The following is a 20,109-nucleotide window of genomic DNA, read 5'->3' on the forward strand; positions in this document are numbered from 1 at the left end:
GAAAAAAGGTTTTTGGGCATTTGACCACGGCGAGACGGCCGACGGCAACACGACTGGCAAACAGTCGACACTTCAAGGCAAGTTGGTGTGTTCGTGCAGCAAACAGGGTTTTAGCCACCGTGTGTCAGTGAATCCGTTCGAACAGTAGTTTTACAGTGGAGCACGGGGGTTGCGTGCGGATTCACGGTGCAAACGCGCCTTATCATCCATCCCTTGCGGAAAGCAGAACTGCGTGCGTGTGTGTGCGTGAATGTTTGTGTGTTATCAGTGTGCCCGCGGTTTTCGCACGAGAGCGTGTGTGAATCGATCGAAATTTGAAATACCGTCACATTCGTCGTATTGGTTCTTCACACACCACCACCACCACCAGCAGCAGGGCACCAGGGCGCAGTTACACATTCGCTCGTCAAATGTCGACCCACATTGTGAACGGCACACTACAGGGCATCCAACAAGCGCAGTGGCAGCTTGTGAATGAATCGAAGTAGTGACCTGTGCAGCTCGTGCAGTGCGTGTGTGTGTGTGTGTATTTATTTATTTTTTGTCTGCCCTCTAAGATTGGATCTCTCACCGAAACACTGGATCTGGACGGCTAGTGTGTGTGCGTTTGTGCCTGTGTAAATGTGTCTGTGTGTGTGCGTGTTTTGTATCCATCTTCCCCACCCTCAGGCTTGCCCCGCATTCGCTCCACTGAAACCGAGTGACGTCATCTTCGCGCGCGCTCTACCTTTTGGGTCTGCGACTTGCGCAATCATTGTGCCCGGGTCGCAAACACACGGGCGCGTACACAGCACACATAATACTGTTGCAAGGGGATGGGTGGGGGTTGGTACAGTGAGCGTTGTGGCAGGGGGCGGTTTGTTGAGTGACCTACCCAGTCCGCGAACGGCCAGGTAGCACACGCACAGTGAACACCACCCACCACACCATTATACACACGACCAACATATAAAAAACCCACCTGCACGCACAAAACTTGAGTGAGAAAATTCAACAAACCAGCCGTGAGAGCGAGAGAAAAGTAGCGAGTGAGAAAGAGAAAAAAAGAGCAAGAGAGAGAGAGAGCGAGAGAGTAAGAGTAGAAAATATTTGTGTAAGAGAATTTGAAGCACAGGGTGGTTACAGGGTGGCTTGATAGAAAAGCACTTTTTCACTAATAGGCCGTGTCTAATTTGATTTTGTGGTTGTTGTTTTAATTTAAATGAATGTTCAAAGCAAATTTTGGTTAAATATTCAACAAAACATTTTGCTATAGTGGCACGGTTTAATTAATGGATAATCCTACTTTTTTGGTTTACTTTTTCCTTCCTGTATTTGTATCTTGTGAGGCTTAATAATAATTTATTTAGATTTATAGGAATTTTTGGTCTGGAACAAGTTTGATGATGATAATTGAAGCACTTGTTTGAAGTTAAAGAAAATGAATAATGTTATGTTTCAGACGCAAAAGATGATGAAGAGAAAGCTAAAATGCGTTAAACTAGTTATGTGTTAAATCATTGACTGTAATTTAATCAACAACACCCTGATTCTTTAGTGTATGAACCATAGAAAATTAAGAAAAAAAACTTTATCTAAGACAGCTTCGTTGAAGTCGTCGCTATGTAAATCATTCCTGTTCTGATTTCCTGTGCAACGCTACCAGTCAAGAAAGAAGATTATCAAGATCAAGATTGAAGATTAGAAAGTTCTGTGAAAATGTGGAGTTTTCCGATTGATTCTGTTCGATTGTTCAATGACTGTTTAACATTCCCTAGCCACCCTGTAATCGAGTGAGATTTGAACTGGTCGCGGTATCTCACCGCGAGCTTGCTCTCGTGTGCGCTAGCCGCACACATTCACACATTCTCACAAACATACACACTCTGGGGGCGACGCGGATTTGGCTTTTCCTTGCCCTATACCCCTTTGCCCGCCATCGGGCCCATCTAGCGCCCGCTCGCGCCCACTCCACCCCCCCCCCCCCCCGCCATTTGCATCGGTCACGGTGATGTTTGGTGCGGGCTGCAGCGCGTGAGCCGAGTTCGAGTTCGCTGGTTCGTTAGTGTAGTAGGTGGCAGTACACGGCAGCAGTACGGCAACTTCGAGAACAGCGAGCGACGACACTACGTGAGATCAGAAAACGATAAAAAATTGTGTGCTCCACCTCCCCCCCGCTCTTCCCACCAAGGGCTGACGATAGAACCGTGTGCCTTACCGTGCTTGCACGGGTGGGTTGTGCGCTTGTGAGACTGTGTGCGAGAAATCTGGTTTCTGTGACCACCTGTGTGTGAACACGCTTTTGTGTGTGACTGCGTGTGGGAGAGGGGCAAGAGGGAGGAAAGCTGGGAGCGATGGGCGATGGGGCCGATTATAATCCACATGTGGCCGCGTGTGAGTGTGCTAGTGTCAGTCAGTGGGCTAGTGTGTGAACCGCGTGATATCAGTGACACAGTCATTTGTGGAGATGAACAAAAGTCGTGCTGCACTCTCACTGTAATTGAGAAAAGAAGAAGAACCACCAGTGCACGCGGTACTATGCAGTAAAAGTTCCATACGTTTGACAGTCCCTCAGAACCACGAGCAACGCACGGTGCGACAATGCGCTGCCAAACCATCTCACAGAACGATTCATCACAATGTTCTACAAAAATCCATAACTATCAACAACAAACCCCCCCCCCTCCCTTTTTTCTTGGAGCTTTTCTTTCTGGCTAGTGAGAGCGCTTTTAAAAACAATAGTGAGAGTGATGGGTGGATAGTTTCGTTTCCGCACCAGAAGAAAAGCAGCACGACGAAATTAGGAAACAAATTGAATGTTCACGGTGAAATGAAAACATATTGGTGTATTTCATCCCCCGTGGCAATGCTTAGGCGACTAAAGGAGCTTTGTATGTAATCTTGGGAGATGCATTGGTTTGAGAGACGTGTTGTCACTAAAACCCGTCTAGCACTTGGTGTAGTTTTTATAGCAAACTAACACACTAAAATATTACTTTACATATTGTAATATCAATTTGAAGTAAAACTCGAACGGGGGGTTCGATATATTATGGACAAATACTAGAGTTCGTCGCTTACAGATCGTCTCATTCGATTGTTTAATAGATACAATCATAGATTTATTGAATAACTTACTTTAAAACCGTACCCTTACATGTTAGTTTTTCCCCATTGGTTGTAGTAAAAGCGTAAAAGTCATATAAGTTTTTCCTATGGCGACAAAAATTTACGTTTTATATTATACATCTATTCTAATGCACACTAAAACATTGTAAAGTTTTACGCGCATTTCGAAAATTACATCGACGATATGGTACGATCACTCCCGATGTTGATCGTTGCTGGTAGCTTCATGCAAAGAGCTCCGAGGATGAACATATACACGAGGAAGATAAGAAAAGCCACCCCTGTGTGTGTGCGGTTAGATTGTTCTGCTGCAGCACCGAAAGTAATCATGGCCGATACCGTGGCCTTACCTCGCGCTGATCACTGTATGTACGAGGGGTGCGATTATTTCTACCCGCTCATTGTCACTTCCAACACACATGTGTTTACTGGCGTACCAGCATGAAGTTGTACCGAGCGGGCACAAACACCCTATTGGTGCGGTGTGATTGACTGTTTCATTGTATTGTGCAGGGAGCTGATAAAGCAAGGCCTGTCCGTGTGTGTGTGAGAGTACTTTCGTGATAAGAACTGTTAGAAGTGTGTGTTTTGTGTGGCTGTGCGTTCCGATCGTGTTGCTACGTGTTTGCCCTGTACAACTATCCTGATTTCGGTTATCAGTTGCGTTTCCCTCGGTCCGCACAGTACGCCATGTTCGAAAACAGCTCACACAACAACCACGCGGCCGAGATAAGAATGGTTGGAGTGTAATGAGATAACGTGTGTGTGTATGTGTGTGTGATGATCGATTCTTTTGCGATGTTTCTCTCTCTCTCCTCCTCCTCTTTCTATAAATATTCACTTCCCAGTTGGTCACAACAACGAAAGTGAAGTAACAACACAATTTACACATTGATAAGGCTGATTTAGCAGCGTCCTTTGCTCCCTTGCGGTGCTGTGGATCTCCTCTTAATGCACAACCCCTCGCTGCGGTGAATTTAATCATTTTCTTCCCTTTACCCTCCGCTTTTCGAAAACAGCAGCAGCAGCAGCAGCAACAACGTAAACAGCAACGCTTATTCCACAGTGAAGTGCTCCTGCTAGCCCTGTTCCGATCGTGGCACAACGTGCGTGATTCTGTTTGTGTGCGCGCTGTGACGACAGAACGCGTGAAGGAACAGCAACAGCACGCATTTTCCACGCCTTTTCCGATGCCGTGCAGTTGAGATTCCGTTCGCAGTTGGTGGCTGCGCTGCAGTGTGCAGCGTCTGTGTGCGTGTTGGTGAATTTTATGTTTAGTGTTTGCGTTTGTTTTGCGTTTCGCTCGCAGCAGCGTGGTTTTCGGTTGCGGTTTTAGTTATTTCTACGCCGCGGCAATACCCGACTTTTTGTGCCCACCAGCAGGGCGTCTGTGTGCATGTAAAGTGTTTACGTGAGAATTCAGTGAGCAAAGTGCTGTCCAGTGGGGTGCAATGTAAAAGAAAGCTCTCATAGAGCCTCCAAAAATCAAACCGCGGAAAGTTTTAAGTTTCATAGCAGCTCCAACGCAAAGTGTCGTGTATGTTCTTTGTATAAATTTGACCATCCGTTTCTGTTAGTGTGGTGTGCTGAAGTGTAGCAGGACTTGTCCAAACAAAAATCTCTGGAAGAAGTTAACCCAACAAGGCCACTCTTTGCTTTTAAACGTGTGTGTTTGCGTGTGAGTGCGTCCTCTCTCCACTATCTCCGGAAAAAATCCTCTCTCACATACCCTCCCCCTCCCTCCCTCAACTCGGTGGCACAACACGTGGTCAAGGTGGAGCACGGTACGACAACAGGGGCGGCGGCGGCGGCAGCAGCAGCAGCGGCAGTGGCGGCAGCAGCAGCCTCCGGCAACGTGGTTTGCGATAAGGTGCTCAACCTGATCAACAACAACAACAACAGTATAATGGCAGCCGATGCCGCAATGGACACGACCTGTCCGAGCCCGGAACTGGGCGACTCGCGCAAACGGCCCCTGGACGACGGTACGGACGATGGCACCTCCAAACGGTCACACTTCAGCACCAACGGTAAGTAGTAAGAGCAGAAACCTACTCCAGTGTTGAGTTGTGTGGTGCCATCCCGGAGTTTCCCTCTCGGATTATTCATTCATCATTTTCTTTGGCCAAGTAGGGGGTTTTCACGTGACCGAGAAGGGTTGCCCCGAGCTGTTTAACGCGGGTCCCAACGGGTGCACTTGTTTGTGTGTTTCAATGTTTATACAATGTTTCTCTGTGGTTACACGAAACAATTTGAGGAACACACCTATCCGTGCAAGGGATGAGAACGACTTGATGCATTGCGATCTTCAGTAGCAATTGTTGGTAATGTCAATGATTCTGAATACCGAGCTGAACAAGATTTTTTTAGCATTAAGTGATAGATTAGGTTAAACATTGTTTCATCTCTTTCCGTACATTTTAAATCATTTTTTTTTACATTTTCCGAGTAAATGAACACGATTTGCAAATTTTTACTACCCATCCGATTCCCAATAATTGGTGTACGACTCAACTCCACTGTTCCTGAGTATCCTTCAGCAGTTTCTAACTTTACTGTTGTTTTGCCTGCAAAACTGACAAACAAACCAGCAAAAAAAGAACACACCCTATCCGACGCGTTGACAAACGACCGCAAAACGTCATTCATCATTCGATTGTTTTTTTTTTCTTTTTTTGGGAGGCCAAACATCGGGCTCATCGGTTTTGCAGGCGGCCTAGTTCCACTCCGTTCCCCCGCTAGACATCTGCGCCCGGCTGCTAATCGAAAAGGGCAACCGTACCATGCCAAGGTTCAAGCGTTTAATCAATCATCGATTTTAGTTTCCCATGCCCCGCTATGTCGAACGTCGAGCTCGCTTCGCCAGGGGAAAAAAGGGAATCCGAACCACAGAGATGGCTGAATTTTAATGTTGGGATTGAATATTAACAACCCAATCTGTTTGCAAAGACCCCTTGAATAGAGAAAAAGAGAGAAAGATGCAGGATAAACTTTTGGCATGTAAATTGAACGCATTTTAATTAGCAAATTAAGTGCAAATATTAGACCAAACACACATACACTCACACAAACGATAACGTCGGAACTGTAGGCAGGATGCTGAGGCACAAGCAATGTACAACTATTGCACCGTAAAAGTTATTCCATGATGGATTTGATTGACTTGTGAAACTTTTATTGGATTAATTTGACGCTGAGATTCAAACCAGCGTCATAATGAAATTGAAAATGTAATCACTAACCATCATGAACCATTTCTGCTTCTGCATCACTGCAGGATACGAGAACAGTATAAAGAAACCCGAATGTTCTATGTGCACTGTTTTCCTGCCTCAAAAATGCATCCTCTTTTAAGTTTGCAAATAATCAAAGTGCAACTATGCTCTGCCGGTGCACTACTCACACAAAAACACACTCAAAGCTCTAGCTGTTGGCGGAACAAAAGCCGATGCACAAGCTCGTCTCCTATGCAGCCCATCAGCCCCATTCTGATCAGCCTCGATCATGGCTACCCTCAAACAGTGCTCCGTCCATGGTCCGCCCCCATTTCTGTTTTGTTGCGAAAACGAAATGAACGCATTTGACACAAGTGCAGTAGTGCGCGTTCCATTGGATTACAAAACAAAAGGATGCTTCGGGTGGAGGGGGCGGGGTCGAAACAAGGGCACCGGCAGACATAAGCGGGCAACGCTCCCGTTCCACAATGGGGCCAGGTCGATGCGATTGCAGCGACGCCATCGGAACTGGGTAGCGACGATGGTGCGATAGCGTGTGTGTGGCTACCGGAGGCAGGTTGTGGTACATTCTAATTCGTTCGCTCGCGAGATGCCATTGTGTCTGTCGTCGGGTGCTGGAGAACAACCGACGGATGGGCTCTCCTTCTCTCCACCCAGCCCCCCAGGCTCTCGTAGGTGTGCAGTCATTCGGGTGCATTCGGGAAATAAAATGCAACTGCCGGATACGGATGCGGGATCTTTGTAGTTTGTAGCCCTGCTCTTTGCCTATGGCAGCTTGATTAGAGTGTTGTTGTATGTTGTATTATTCGAGAGGGGAGCATATAAGGGCAACGAGCTAGCAGCTTAGCTCCAGCGCTTTATTACTCGCTTTTTTTGAAGTTCCACACACGATAAATGGACGTACCGAGAGGCATGATGTAGGTTGATGTATCGATAGGGCACGGGACTGGAGTTTGGAAGGGCGTTTCAGAGCAGGATCAAGAGCATTCTTGTCCCGTTGTTACGAGAGTATGCACAATCAATAGGAAGAAGAAGAATGAAATGACTAGAGTAGACTAGACAGCCAATATCAAAAGTGCAACGAACAGGTTTGAATCATTTTTGCGACACAAACCCCCATTTTTATAGAGCATTTTGAAACGGCTTAGACTTCTTAGCTGCTCATCTCACTCTGTTAAAGCCGTTACAAATTTTTGTATCAGAGAGATGGCCCAAACGTTCCTAACCAACCATACCAATGAACGATTAGAGGAAACGCAACCGATAAACTGTCACAATTTCCACTGTTCCACGGCTGTTTTGTCACTGTTGATCCACTTTGGTGCCACTTTTGCCCGTGTAAAACCCACAACCGCATTACGCTCATTTCCGCTTCTGTTATCAATCAGCCTGCGTCTGTAACTGCCTATTGCCGGTATTTTTTTCTTCGGTTTTAAAAGCTAGTTAATTATATTTTGCTTTCAACTCTGGGCCATCCAATGTGTCTCCCCGAATGCGGGTTGGTGCTTTTTTTGCCGGCCAAAACGTGTGTGAATCATTACCACGGCTTGTGTTTGACGGGGGAGGGAGGGTGGTTTCTCGCAATTTGGCATTTGCGCAAGCACAAACAACGTACGGTGATATGTTTACTAGCTGCGCGCTGGTAAGCGCAATAGCCCCTTCCCCTCCACACACGCTTTATCGAGGTAGTGGAATATATCAACAATTTAGTGCTTTTCTAACAATTCCGCAAAAAGCATACGTTCTATGCGGCGCGCAAGTGTCTATGTGACCTGGAAACGATTGATTGCTTCCAGCGTACAAGCGCACTAACCGGATATTTATTCCAGCTACGGAATGTGGGTTGCAATGTTCCGTTCCATTTTTGTTTTTGTTTTAATTATCTCGCGATAAAGCGTTAATTAGTTTACGATATTCTGACGAATGGCTTTTTACGCCGCATTTTCTAGCCTAACTATTCTCACCTTTTTTATATCACTACACACAAATGATTCAAGGTTTTTAAGGGCTGTGTGTGAGTAAGCGGATGTTAGTCCCATCATGACCACTTTCAACCTACATATTCTCACACCCAGGAACGTTTGCTGGCGCGTTCGTCCGCCCCGAATCGTCCTGTTACCACCGTTCTTCCTTCTAGGGAAACTCCCTGGGTGACCCATTTTCGATGGGATTCATTTCAAAGATTACATTATTGTTTTATCGTCCGCTCTCGTTGCGCTTCGACCCATCCCACAACTAAGTTGTTTTTTTCTCTCTTAGTGTATATGTGTGTGTGTGTGTGCACATCCTTTCGTTGCGCGCCTGGGAGGATCCCGGCTACGATTGCCTCGTTAAGCAACAAAAATAATGCCAAGTTAACGTTCTGTGTGCCCTTTGTTTCTTCTGGTGTTGCTTCTTTGCAATCAAGCGCACCGAGCGAGAGAGAGAGAGAGAGAGAGAGAGAAAAAAAGAGAGTAACGAGGGATAGAGAAAGAAAGAGAAGGTGGTGAAGAGAATAAAAAGCACGCGGGATCTTAATATAGCGAATCTGCTGTGCCCTGTTTTGATTTGTTGTATTAAGGACGAGTTTTGCAGCTGCACTGATTCCACCAACAGAGACCATTGCCATTCTCGATCCGCTTTCTGTCGCCCCTATTGCTCCATGCTCCATGGTGGGATGAGTTGCCCGTGCCCGAACGCCCGTTTGCTGTTGGCATCAGAACGGACGTTAGGAGTCCGTGTCCTACATTCGCCCGCTGCTGATTCTTTTTTATCGTTCATGAATACACACAGACACGCACACACAGACGCAGATATGTTGGTAGTAGGATACGTTTCGAAGAAGCCTCTCGTTCTGTGCCTTTTGCTACGCCGCCCCCAGTTGCGAGTGCTCGCGATTGCTCTATTTTCTAGTGTGGCATTGCGCCAAGATTGTGCCTAGCCGCTGGGTGACAGGGGTGATTATAGCGCACGGTTAGCACGCTCTCCGATGCCACCTTCTTTCTGGGAGATGGATCAAAATATATCCTTTTTCAATTTGTCCTGGCTTTGCCTCCATCTTCTCCTTCCCCGAGATTGTTTCGCATTCGAAACCTTAAATAGTTCAACTCGGAATTGGAAGTCGATCTTTCATGTACGCGCTAGGTACGGTTTCATTTCTCTCTAGCGTCTAGTTATCTACTCTCTGGCGCTTTGGTTGCTCATTTCTACTCCAACCCAACGCCTTTGAAGCTCGGGTTGCCGCGCCTGCAATCATTGCGACAGCTTAACACCTTTCTAATACCTTTCCGATGAGACGTCCCAGCACTCCCAGGTAATGCAGCTCTTACTGCTGCCTCTAAAGCTTTTTGTTGCTGCCGTCCAAAACAGCCATCCAAAAAGCAAAGCACCACCTCACTAGCACACAGGCAGTAGTACCATGGTAACGCTGTTTTTTTCCACTGCTTTTTTATCCTTTATCATGAGAGAAGAAAATACTCTGCATTTTCCCTTTCGGAGCAGGCAAGGCAGTAAAGCTTGCGAAGGAAGACAGTTTCGGTGTGTCGGGGAAAAAGGGATGGCCAGTGTGCTGACAGCTGCGCAATGCAAGCGACCTTGTAATAGAAACCGAGAAAGCGAAACTCATGGCTCTGCTGTTCTGTGGGAGCTTTTGAAATCCGCGCATTTTTTCCCAACCAGCTGCCGAGAGCTTGCTTTCCACGGTGAGAGCGTTTTTGAGCCGTTTTCTCTCTCTCTCTCTCTCTCTCTCTCTCTCTCTCTCTCTCTCTCTCTCTCTCTCACTATCTCTCGCTCCCCATTCTGTTTATAGTTTCCTTTCGTTTGGGGCTGTTGCTGCGCTTCCAGGCGTCCGTATGGAAAGCTTCTCGCCTGGCGTGGTTGTTCCCTTCCTTTGCGCATTGGGTGGGTTAAAGAAGAAGGGTTTCTTCCGAATTTCGCGATGCTAACACAGGGAATGGAATATAAATTACTATTCGATGCTCAATTTCGATACTTCTGCACCACCACCACCCACCTTACGCACTCAACGACGCAACGCAAGCTCGATGATATGAGTGAGCTGTTTTTGATTGTGTGCAACGGAAGCTTCGGTAGCAACCACGTGACTGCTGGATAATTGATTGCCTCGTTTATTTTTTCTTTTGCTCTCTTCCTCTCTCGCTGCTGCTACCGCAGCGCTTCTGGGGAAGGAACCGCTAGTACGTAATTTAATAAATAAAAGCAGCGCACATACGTTACACGTTACACGTTACGTTTTGTGTTTGCTGTGGGTTCGGGTTTGAAAGGGAAATGGGTTTCACCGGGAATGTTCATCTGCACATTATCGCTGGATGGCTTTTCCGTGTTGAACGTTTTCGTACCGGTACGGTAGGACCTTCATTTCTCTTTTTTCGGGGTTCACATTTTATAAATACTTCTGTACAAAGTTAAGTACTACTGACCTGGTTGAAGGCACCGCAGCAACAGCTTCCCGCACAGCGACGCGTTTTCCTTATTTATTGTCGTTGCCCTGACGTTGCAAAAGTGGATCAATCGTAGCGCGTCACGCAACTGAAAAGCGGAACTCTCTAGCACAACATTCTCTGGCCCAAAAGGAGTCCACAGTACAGTTCAACCGAGTCAGGTGTTGGGCAAGGAGTCCTGTTTGTTCCGTTCCAGTTAGGCGTTTGGTTTATTCATACGATACGTATCCGGAACCGGGGACTGCCAGCGATGACCGAGGGCGGAGGTTAGTATGTCGAGGGATTGACGGAAAGGAGACATCGAACACCGGGCCAGCCGGTGGCAAAATTGCCTCCAGTTTATTTCTTTTTGTTTTCCCGGGGACCAATGCTGCCCATGGGTGTAAGTTTAGGGTGCGAATGATTTATGGTGCCAAAGTAAACTCTTCAGTAATCCTTCCGGTCTGGTGGTTGGGCTTTTCTATACTTTTTTTTCGTGAAACAATCGATCGTACAGCAGCTTCGGGAGTTGTTGGATGGAACGTCCCCCGGAAGGAATGTCGTTGGGACGAGAGAAAACAAAAACAATCCCCCAAAGCGATGAAGTGATCTTTGCTAGCTAGGGAGTCGTGAAAATCCTGGCGGACTTGAAATGGGTGGGTGCAAAATAGCTTTGTCCGACTTTTGTCGTGTTATTATTTTTCTTGTTAACTTTAACCCACAACAATGAGTTTTGCTTTCGAAAATCGTTCCCTACCAGAAAGTCCTTTTGTGGTTAGAACGAAAACTCCGCTCAACACCATTTATATCGCGTCATTTCTGGCTCATTTGTTTTGCGTTTTCTTGTGGTCTTGAGCTGATTGTTGGTGGAGTTAGAGAAGGCCTGTTTTGGTAAAAGCCTCACATTACAAAACTCATTTTTAAACTTATAAATCATCAATTTTTTTTACTCACGCCAAGCCCTCTCAACGCTCACATACAGACACACGATCGATTGTCTACGAACACTCTCGGCAGAACATAATTAAATGTCCTCCATTCGTGTGCTGCACTCAGTGTCCGCTGGAGTGCTCCAATCCTCGCAGTGCTTCGTCCCACTGCGCTTTGGTACTTGGCTTGGTGGTATTGTTTGGGCAGATGGCCAATCTCTGTGGTGTCCGCAGTGCGTCATCTTTTTGAAGGATAAGTGGGAGGTTGATGGCGAGTTTGGTTGGCCTGGAAGTGTAGCATTTCTCCTGCCGGCTTACCGGCTTAACAAACTCATTTCCCCCCACAGACCCTCTTCCCTCGTGGGATGTGATTTAAATCGGTGCCACGGATCAATCTCGGACACGTGTACACGTTTGAAATCTTTATCCACAATCGTTAAACGTCACGGAGGTGTGTCTGTCTGTGTGTGTGTGTTTTGGTTCTGCTCCTCGCCAGTGGGTCATGCTCCACTTTTTTCCATGTCGGTTTGGGTCAGTTGGCAAACAAGGGTTGGGGTAAAATTTAATTAAATCGTAGATTGTATCAAAAGGGATACAGAAACAAGTTAGGACACGTTAAACACACGCGCGTGCACACCAGGTCTCGGGCTATAAAGTCTAATTCTGCCCCCCTTTGCTGGGGGTCCTGGGGTACACAGCGCAACAGAAGCAACAAACACGAAACAATTAAATCGAGCTCGCAGTGGAACGCGTTGTGCACAGAAGTGGATCAGAATGCTGATTAAATCGCTGGAAAAAGTCAATTTGTTATCCAAATTTCGTTCTAGCTTTCAATCGAGGGCTCCTGTTGCGTGCGTGTATGTGTGTTTGTTGTGCCTGTTTCCTTGTTTCCTTCAAAAAGGTGGCACATTAAATTTCCATAAGCTCATCCGGCCTGTCTGTGGGCTGCGCCTTTTGAGGGTTGAGGGGAAAAGTCTTAACAGTTCCCAAGTCCCAAACGCTACCACAGAAATGGACCCAGGAACGGATAAATCGGTACTTCCTGCCAATGCTTCCGGCATACGTCATCAGGAGTCTATGGCCACGAAATATAAGCTACCAATGGGGAAGACTTCTGTCTCAAAATAGCTACACCCGTCGGGCGGAATCGAACGCTTGAATGTGAAAAGCGTTTTGGCTGTTGAGGAAAAATGTATAATCCAATCAAAAAGCGAAAGACAAAACAATACGGGATGTGAGGCTAGGTGGGAAAACCGTAATTGAGATGAAATTAAAAATACATCGCAAATCGGTTTTCCGATGCTCCGATCGGAACGATGTTTTGGCGAGCCAACCATCATCGACGGTACGGTATCAAAAATAGCAAAGCGGGGCAGTGCTCAGACTTTTTTTTTCGCGATGACTAGACCCGCATAGGACAAATCAAGGACGTTGAAATTCCCGTGCACTCGCCGTGCACAACCCTGGCCTAGCAAAAGCCTGCACCTGAGCGGCGTGCGATTTGGCGCTTTGTTTGATGCCCTTGAAGCGCGCTTGGTGCGCTTACCCCCCCCCCCCCCTCCCTGTCAGCAAAGCTGACCCAAGGACGAACGGATGGACGGCCATGCTGATGGACTCGTTTATTTTCGGGTGAGCTTTTTTTTTTGGTTGCTTCTGTGCTGCTATAGGTACAGCCGAAGAGAAGCACAGTGTGATGATAAAGCAGTCGAGAGGAGCTCATTTATTTTCGTTCGTTTGTTCTCGCTCTTTTCTTCTCCTCCGGCTGGCCGTTTGCAGTTTGCACGGTTTGCTGCGTTACAAAACGGAGCGTTAAATCTGCAGCTTCATTATCACCTGCAGTACACTTTGCACCTTGGCGGTGCCATTTTGGGTGGGTGGGGAAACGATGGGCGATGTGCCGAGTAAAAAACAAAGCAATAAACCACATTGAAGTGGGAAGCACAGGTCGTTTGACTATGGCTTTGGGGCCGGGGTGTGTCATTAGTGGTGCAACGTGATAATTATGCGTGTTTGCAGTGTTAACAGTCCGGACACAAACAATTGCAACACTGGTGGCAATGGATGATGCAACTGATTGGTATAAGAAGCCAAGCATTTGACGATTAAAATAAATTTAAATCAATCGATTAGAGTAGCTTTTAATAAAAGGTTAGATCTAATGCATTTTTACAACTACACACCTTTGTTCTGCTGTTTTTATCTGCCACCCCGAGAGCGTCAGCTGACAACAGCTCGGACCGTGTCTGATGCTCCTCTCCCCTCCCAAGATGGAACAATGCCTGAGTGAGAAAATAATTACAATAATCCAATTTCGTGTCCAGCCGATTAAAAACGTGCCGCTTTGCTTTGAATAGCGTTTTACGCCGCAGTTGCGACAAACGATAGCGCACCGAGTTAGCAAGCTGCAGCAAGCCTCCCATCGTTCGATTGTATTCCTCTTGCTTGACTTGCAAATTAACAACGCACTGCAGTGCAATGTGATGTAAGTTAATGGAGTAAAGTTAAGGCCCTACGTATCCACCACTGTTTTGCACTTGATGTAGACAAGTTTGAATTGACGATCAAGTTCGTAAAAGCCGTCACTTCTCCATGAATTCCAGCAAATGTTGAACAATTTGGGAATAGTTTAGCTGTTTCATGTACCAAAGCTGCTGATTAGATATAAGGTTACGAAGCAATATCATACTAATTACATCTTTTACACACAAAACTAACCATGTTGCTTCAGTGCATGAGGGTTCTCTGAAGCTACAAAACATCCCATACAAACTCCTTGCTGTGTGTCTTGCGTGCGTATGGTTTTGCCTGCTGCCTCGCTGCGATCTATTTTATTCCCATTGCCCTTGGTTTGTGTTTCTTTTATATCATTCATATTTTTTTCCTTTTAGATGACATCCATTATCATGATCATTACACACTCTCATACGGGACGATTCATGCCAAATCATCTTCGTCGAGCAGCGGCTCTGACCTGCCGCCGATCGCACAATCTTTCGCGGGCACCACGATCGGTAAGTGTCGTTGTGTATATTTTTTGTTTATGTGTAACGCTTGTGTTTTCCGCCACAAAGTTCGTGTTTAATAATTTCCGGCCACATTGTTGCACCTCACCGCACACCTCTCTGCTCACGGGCTCTTATCGGCAATGTATTCATCAATCCACATTGAAGCTTCAGTTTACTAATCATTGGAGAGCTTCATAGTTCAGTGTTCGTTATTATGCTTTTTATTCAAATTCATACTTCAAGGGATGTATCGGAAAAACTAATCTATTTCCTATTTTACACATTCACTTGAACATTTTGCACCTGCTACCCCTAACGAGCCTCGAAAAGGTTACATCTTACATACGATATTTCTAACATTCTAATCGCCGGGCCTGCAAGCTATACTCCCGTATAATGTAATCGGTAATTGGATCAACTGTTCAGCATCGGCAAAATTACATCCTTTTTCATTTTTCTTTTTTTGTGTCACTCTCCACACATCCTTTACACCATGTGCTGCTCCTTCATGGCCTTGACGGTTCTGGTGGTGAATTTTCTCGTTACACGTTAATGTCACTGTCGCCTGCTCGTTCCCGCAAAGTCGCATACGCTCTTCGTATCGCACTTGTGGTCCTCCCTCGAGGGGCCTAGCTCTAAAACGCTTACCGTTAATTAACGTCGATTTGTGCTTCCGTCCGGATTCGGAAAGCGTCTTGAAGAAGAAATCCCTTCTGCGGCAGGCTCCGGGCCCGAGGAAGATGGATGATACCACGCCTGTGCGTTGATCCCAGATTTTGGGGCAGGTGCTTCGTTGCAGAAGCGCTGTTTTGGAATTGGACAATTCGGCCCATCGCCTGAAGCTCTTAAATCCCCATAATTCACTCATCCCGTGTAGCTAACGCGGTTGGTCACGATTGAAAGCATCGTCGTTGCGCCCGAGGGCGCCAGCGTCGGCCTGCGTACATTAGCAGGAATGGTTTGATTCATTTTCTAACCGCTATCAACGTTGGAAAAGTTCACGTCGTTGGGCGAAGGAGTCGGGAAAAGTGCGTAGGACAGCTTTTACTTTCGCTCTAAAGGTATCAGGTTCTCCAATGTGGGCCTGAAGTTTCTAAAAAAACAAACACTTAAGGTAAAGTAGCAGTCGCTAATCAATCGGAAGGATGTTCGTTAAAAGCAACTTCAAGGCTATAATTGATCGATTAAAGTTGTGTAGGCATGAAATAGCGTCTAACCTGTTCTATCAATTCATTCGCTCTCAATGAATCATCACAACATTGTTACTTTAATCGTAATGTATTAGCTTATTGTTGATAGAGCGTGAACTATATGCTTCAATCTGAATTTCCGGAATGTTTTCCCCCGAAATCATATCGTTCAATTGGAAACATCTGTACGATTCAATCAATCCGCATTTCAAGAAATAAACAACATTCCCTTCCCCAAATGACGTAGACCCAGTCACGCTGTGACCGAACTTTACGCCACGGCCGTGAGTAGGAATCTTGTTTACCTTCTGATCGGTTTCCCTTTACCTTCGGTTATGTGTTTACACATCTGTGATCAGCTGTGATACTAAGCCAGTTGCTGTGTGTGAGGATGTGTTTGTGTGCTGGTACAATTGATGGTTGATCGGTAAGACAATGCTATCGCGCCATCACGATTATTATCATTCGCCAAAAAACTGCATTCACACTGCAGCAGGAAGGAAAAGAGTCAGTGACATCATGGCCAAGGTGGCCTATTTTCAACCGCTTACGTAAATCTCAAAAAGCGCAGCTAAAGAAACCGGTTTCGGAGCGCTATAAATGGCGCCCCTTGCCGAATGGCATTGACAGTGGAGTTGTGATCGTGCATTGTTTATGTTCGGGTTGGACCAGGAGGAAAACCGTAACAACAGCAATGATGCAAACACTTCATTTGTGATAAAATAGTTCATTAGACACTGCCTACTTTGGAGGAAATCAATCAAATAAGAAAAAATACAGATTAAATTAGCTCAAACTAAAAATGAGTAAATTAGCCTTGTGGACATTTTCTCTGAGTTTGTCAATGCAAACACTTTGCCCTCTCTTGTGAGCATGTTAATTTACGACCAAATTTACATTAGCAATAAAACATGTAAAAGTATTGCTGCCCTGCAGCCAACAGTAGCACGAAATCTTGCTAACAGAAAATCCGGAAATCAATGTACAGCTTGCTCAATAATGTCAAGGTGTTGTCCCACATCGATGGTTATGTGTTAAGTGACCTCTCCTACCTCCAAAAGCTCGTGTCCGTTACCACATTTGGATCGTTCGAAATCGTGTCGTGTTTTCACCTTCCTGTAACTGCGGTGGTGTGGTGCCGTCGAAACCTGTTCACTCCATTTCGGCTCGGCGCTTTCGGGGGACGGTTTTGGTAAGGTCAAGATGAAAGCGAAAGTTGTGACCGTTCAACCTACTTTTGTGCCACCGCCACACCGCAGTTGAACCAAGTTTGGTCATCCCTTCTTTGTGTGGGGAATTAAGCTAAGGGGAAGACAGTAAATAAGGCACCAGGCACGATCGGTGCGCTTCGGTCAATGTTGCAAAAAAAAAAAAGAGAAGACTGGAAAACGTGAGGTAAGCATTTGCATCTCATCACGTCACAGTGACACTTTAAACAGGGTGGTGCCATTAATTTTCTCCCTTAGAAAGCAAGCATTACATTGCAGCCGGGAAAGAGGGTGCACTGGAGCGATTGGATGAGTTATGGTCGCGCACCGAACAACCGAACGCCCGTCCCCTAGGCGCAGCCAATAGCATCGTCGCCTTCTAAGCGAAAAGGTCATTTAAAAACCATTTTCGCCTCAATTTATGTCCTCTTGGAATAAGCTATTTTAATTTGCTATTTGTGGGCAAGTGTTGGCCATTCTTGCGAGCCGTCATACATCATCGTAGAAACGGAAAACCGAAACGAATGTTGTGCTTGCGTCAAATCGGCGAAGCTCACCGTGTTAGGATTATGCTTTTCCTCTTCACCCTCCAATCCTCTTCCCGCCCAACAATGTAAACCGCAAACCGCCGTTCCATTAGATGTTGTGAAACTACAGCTCATAAAAAGGGCACGCCGAGGGGAGGATTGTTTTTTTTTTTGTCGGTTGCCGCGGCGCACAGCGAATGGGGAAGCCAAGGGTTATTTTTGTACTGGCTTTCACAAACGATCGCGGAGGGCAAAGGTGCAATATTTTATGACATCCGTGACGAGTAATAAAATAAACCCGCACACTCCCATGGGCTGCCCTAAAAGCACTAAATGTGCCCGATCTCTGAACGCTCTTTAGCCGGCGCGACCAACAAATACCTGACGTGGAGATGCATCGACAGTGGCCGTGAGCGAGTGGTCAGTGATTTTGTGCGTGTGTGTATGTGTGTTTGTTTGCAATCCTGCATGTGACGACATCTGTTTGCACAATCGCACACCGAACCGGTTGCACTGGGCAGTCATCCCCCTTTCCCATTCCTTTTTAGGCCGTCCCAGTGTGTGCTTCCGTTGATTCTTGTCCACAATTTTTGAATCCGGCATTGTCAGGGGGCTTTTTGAAGCAACCAAACACACACACACACACACACACACACACACACACACACACACACACACACACACACACACACACACACACACACACACACACACACACACACACACACACACACACACCAATGGAGAGGCCGAGCTTCTCCATGCCCACTGTCACTGTGCTGTGGCTCGCCGATCGGACTTGCAACATTCGAAACAATAGCAGACGATGACGACAATGTAGACTTGGTTGGGTCGTTCGGTCGGTCAGTCGGCGGTGGTGTCGAAGTCGACGCGGTGTGTCTTTCGTCACTTGGCCGTCCCATCGTCTGAAGTGCTCCGCTGTCTGCTGTGTGTGTGTGTATGTGTTCACCTTTACCTGACCAGTATCACAGAGCAGTAGGGGGGGATTTCGGTGAGTCGATTCGGTGGCAAATCTTACGCATCATAACACTTTACCATCACCACACACATACACTTTGCGCAATCGAATTGAGTGTTAAATTCCGTTTGCGGGGAGAGGGAAAGAGGGGCTGGGGAAAGAAGAGAGACTCTCAAAACAAAACCCACAGAAAAAGGAATCTAATGGTGGTTGGGAAACCCCTCCTCGAGAAGGAACCGTGCCGAGACAATCCAATTTGACCAATTGTGCCGCAATAGACTTCGGCACTTCGTTCCGATGGATCGTTGGGCGAAATGGAAGAAAGATACGCCGAGATGAGGTTCGGCTTCTGAGATTCATCTCGCATCTGAGAACGATTCAGTCCGTAAATGTATGCGCTGGTGTATGCATGTCTACGTGTGTCTAACATCAATGGTTCGCCCCTATACTGCGCGGCCCGAAACAGCAGCACTTGATAGACTCAATTGAATGCAATTTAGCATACTTGTTGAATACGGCTTTTTGGATGGGATGGTATGAAGCAGGGGGGTGCGGGGTGTCGACCAAGGGATGATACGTTAAACGATAATGTTACATCGGTGGTATCAGCAGCTGCTGGATATGGTGCAGTGCTGATAGCGCCCGGATGTTTCCACTTTTAAGTGATTTGAATTAACAACAATTTATTTCCCGCTTCAGCATAGGCATATAGTGTTTGTTTTTTCGGGCCTGTTGGTACACGGGACATAAGGCGGGTCGTTTATTTGGTCAATGTTGGGCTCGAACAGCAATGGCTTTATGCTTTACTGCTGCTGTCGCTGTTGTTGTTGTCGTCCGTATAGGGTGATTGATGGAATAAATTGTTTACGGCTGACGTCAGATCGATCGTTGGCGCGTTATTGAACTCTTAAAACGAACGCACGTGAGAGTGTGAGATGAAAAACAAGATAAATTTTGATAATAAAGGCTTTTTTTAGGGATTCCTTACTATCAAAAACAACTTCTGTTTACAAGATCATAAAGATCATCATGGTAAACCAGTAAAAAAGTTCAGTTTTTTCTCAATTTTTGAGTCATTTAACAACAACATCAAAGTCACTTTATAAGATTACTTGCGCCAGCACAAGTGGCATTGGACGCCCGGGACACGGGATAAAACCTTCGCGTCTCGCTACATGAACACGCGGAAAACCCAGCGAACCAGTTGACAGCGATCCGTCAGCAAGCATCCGGAAACAGTATTCCCACTTGTAAGTGATGCCATCAGCAACTTTCGCTCCCCGCTTTTCAGAACCGTTTTCTGCTGACGGTGACCACTTCATAATGCCAAGCGAATATTGCTGGAAAAGCTGGTGGGAGGGGAAAAACTTTGTATCCGAGTCACACTATCGCATACAGCAACAGCCACACATACATGCAGAGTAGACAATAGCGTACCCATGTGGGGCGGAAAACAGGAACAGCCTGGACCTCTCCAGTCCACTTACTGGTGGATGATTTTCCCCGTCC

At 46.3% G+C, this 20,109-nt stretch overlaps 1 protein-coding gene across 5 annotated transcripts in view; it reads left to right on the top strand.

The window, feature by feature from the left end:
- The first annotated feature begins 2,009 nt into the window (after positions 1-2,009).
- LOC121588652 (RNA-binding protein Nova-1) overlaps positions 2,010-20,109 on the top strand; it is a 73,587-nt gene continuing 55,487 nt past the window's right edge. For 2 of the 5 annotated variants that reach the window (XM_041906828.1, XM_041906830.1), the window contains exons 1-3: positions 2,010-2,109; positions 4,128-5,138; positions 14,580-14,702. In XM_041906828.1, coding sequence (XP_041762762.1) covers positions 5,015-5,138; positions 14,580-14,702 — 247 coding nt within the window. In that variant the 5' untranslated portion in view covers positions 2,010-2,109; positions 4,128-5,014. Of the gene's footprint in view, positions 2,110-4,127; positions 5,139-14,579; positions 14,703-20,109 lie in introns of those variants that run through there. The other 3 variants (XM_041906829.1, XM_041906835.1, XM_041906824.1) reach the window with 3 other exon arrangements.

The sequence above is a fragment of the Anopheles merus genome, chromosome 2R (genome assembly GCF_017562075.2).
Source record: "Anopheles merus strain MAF chromosome 2R, AmerM5.1, whole genome shotgun sequence".
Taxonomy (NCBI): Eukaryota; Metazoa; Arthropoda; class Insecta; order Diptera; family Culicidae; genus Anopheles; species Anopheles merus.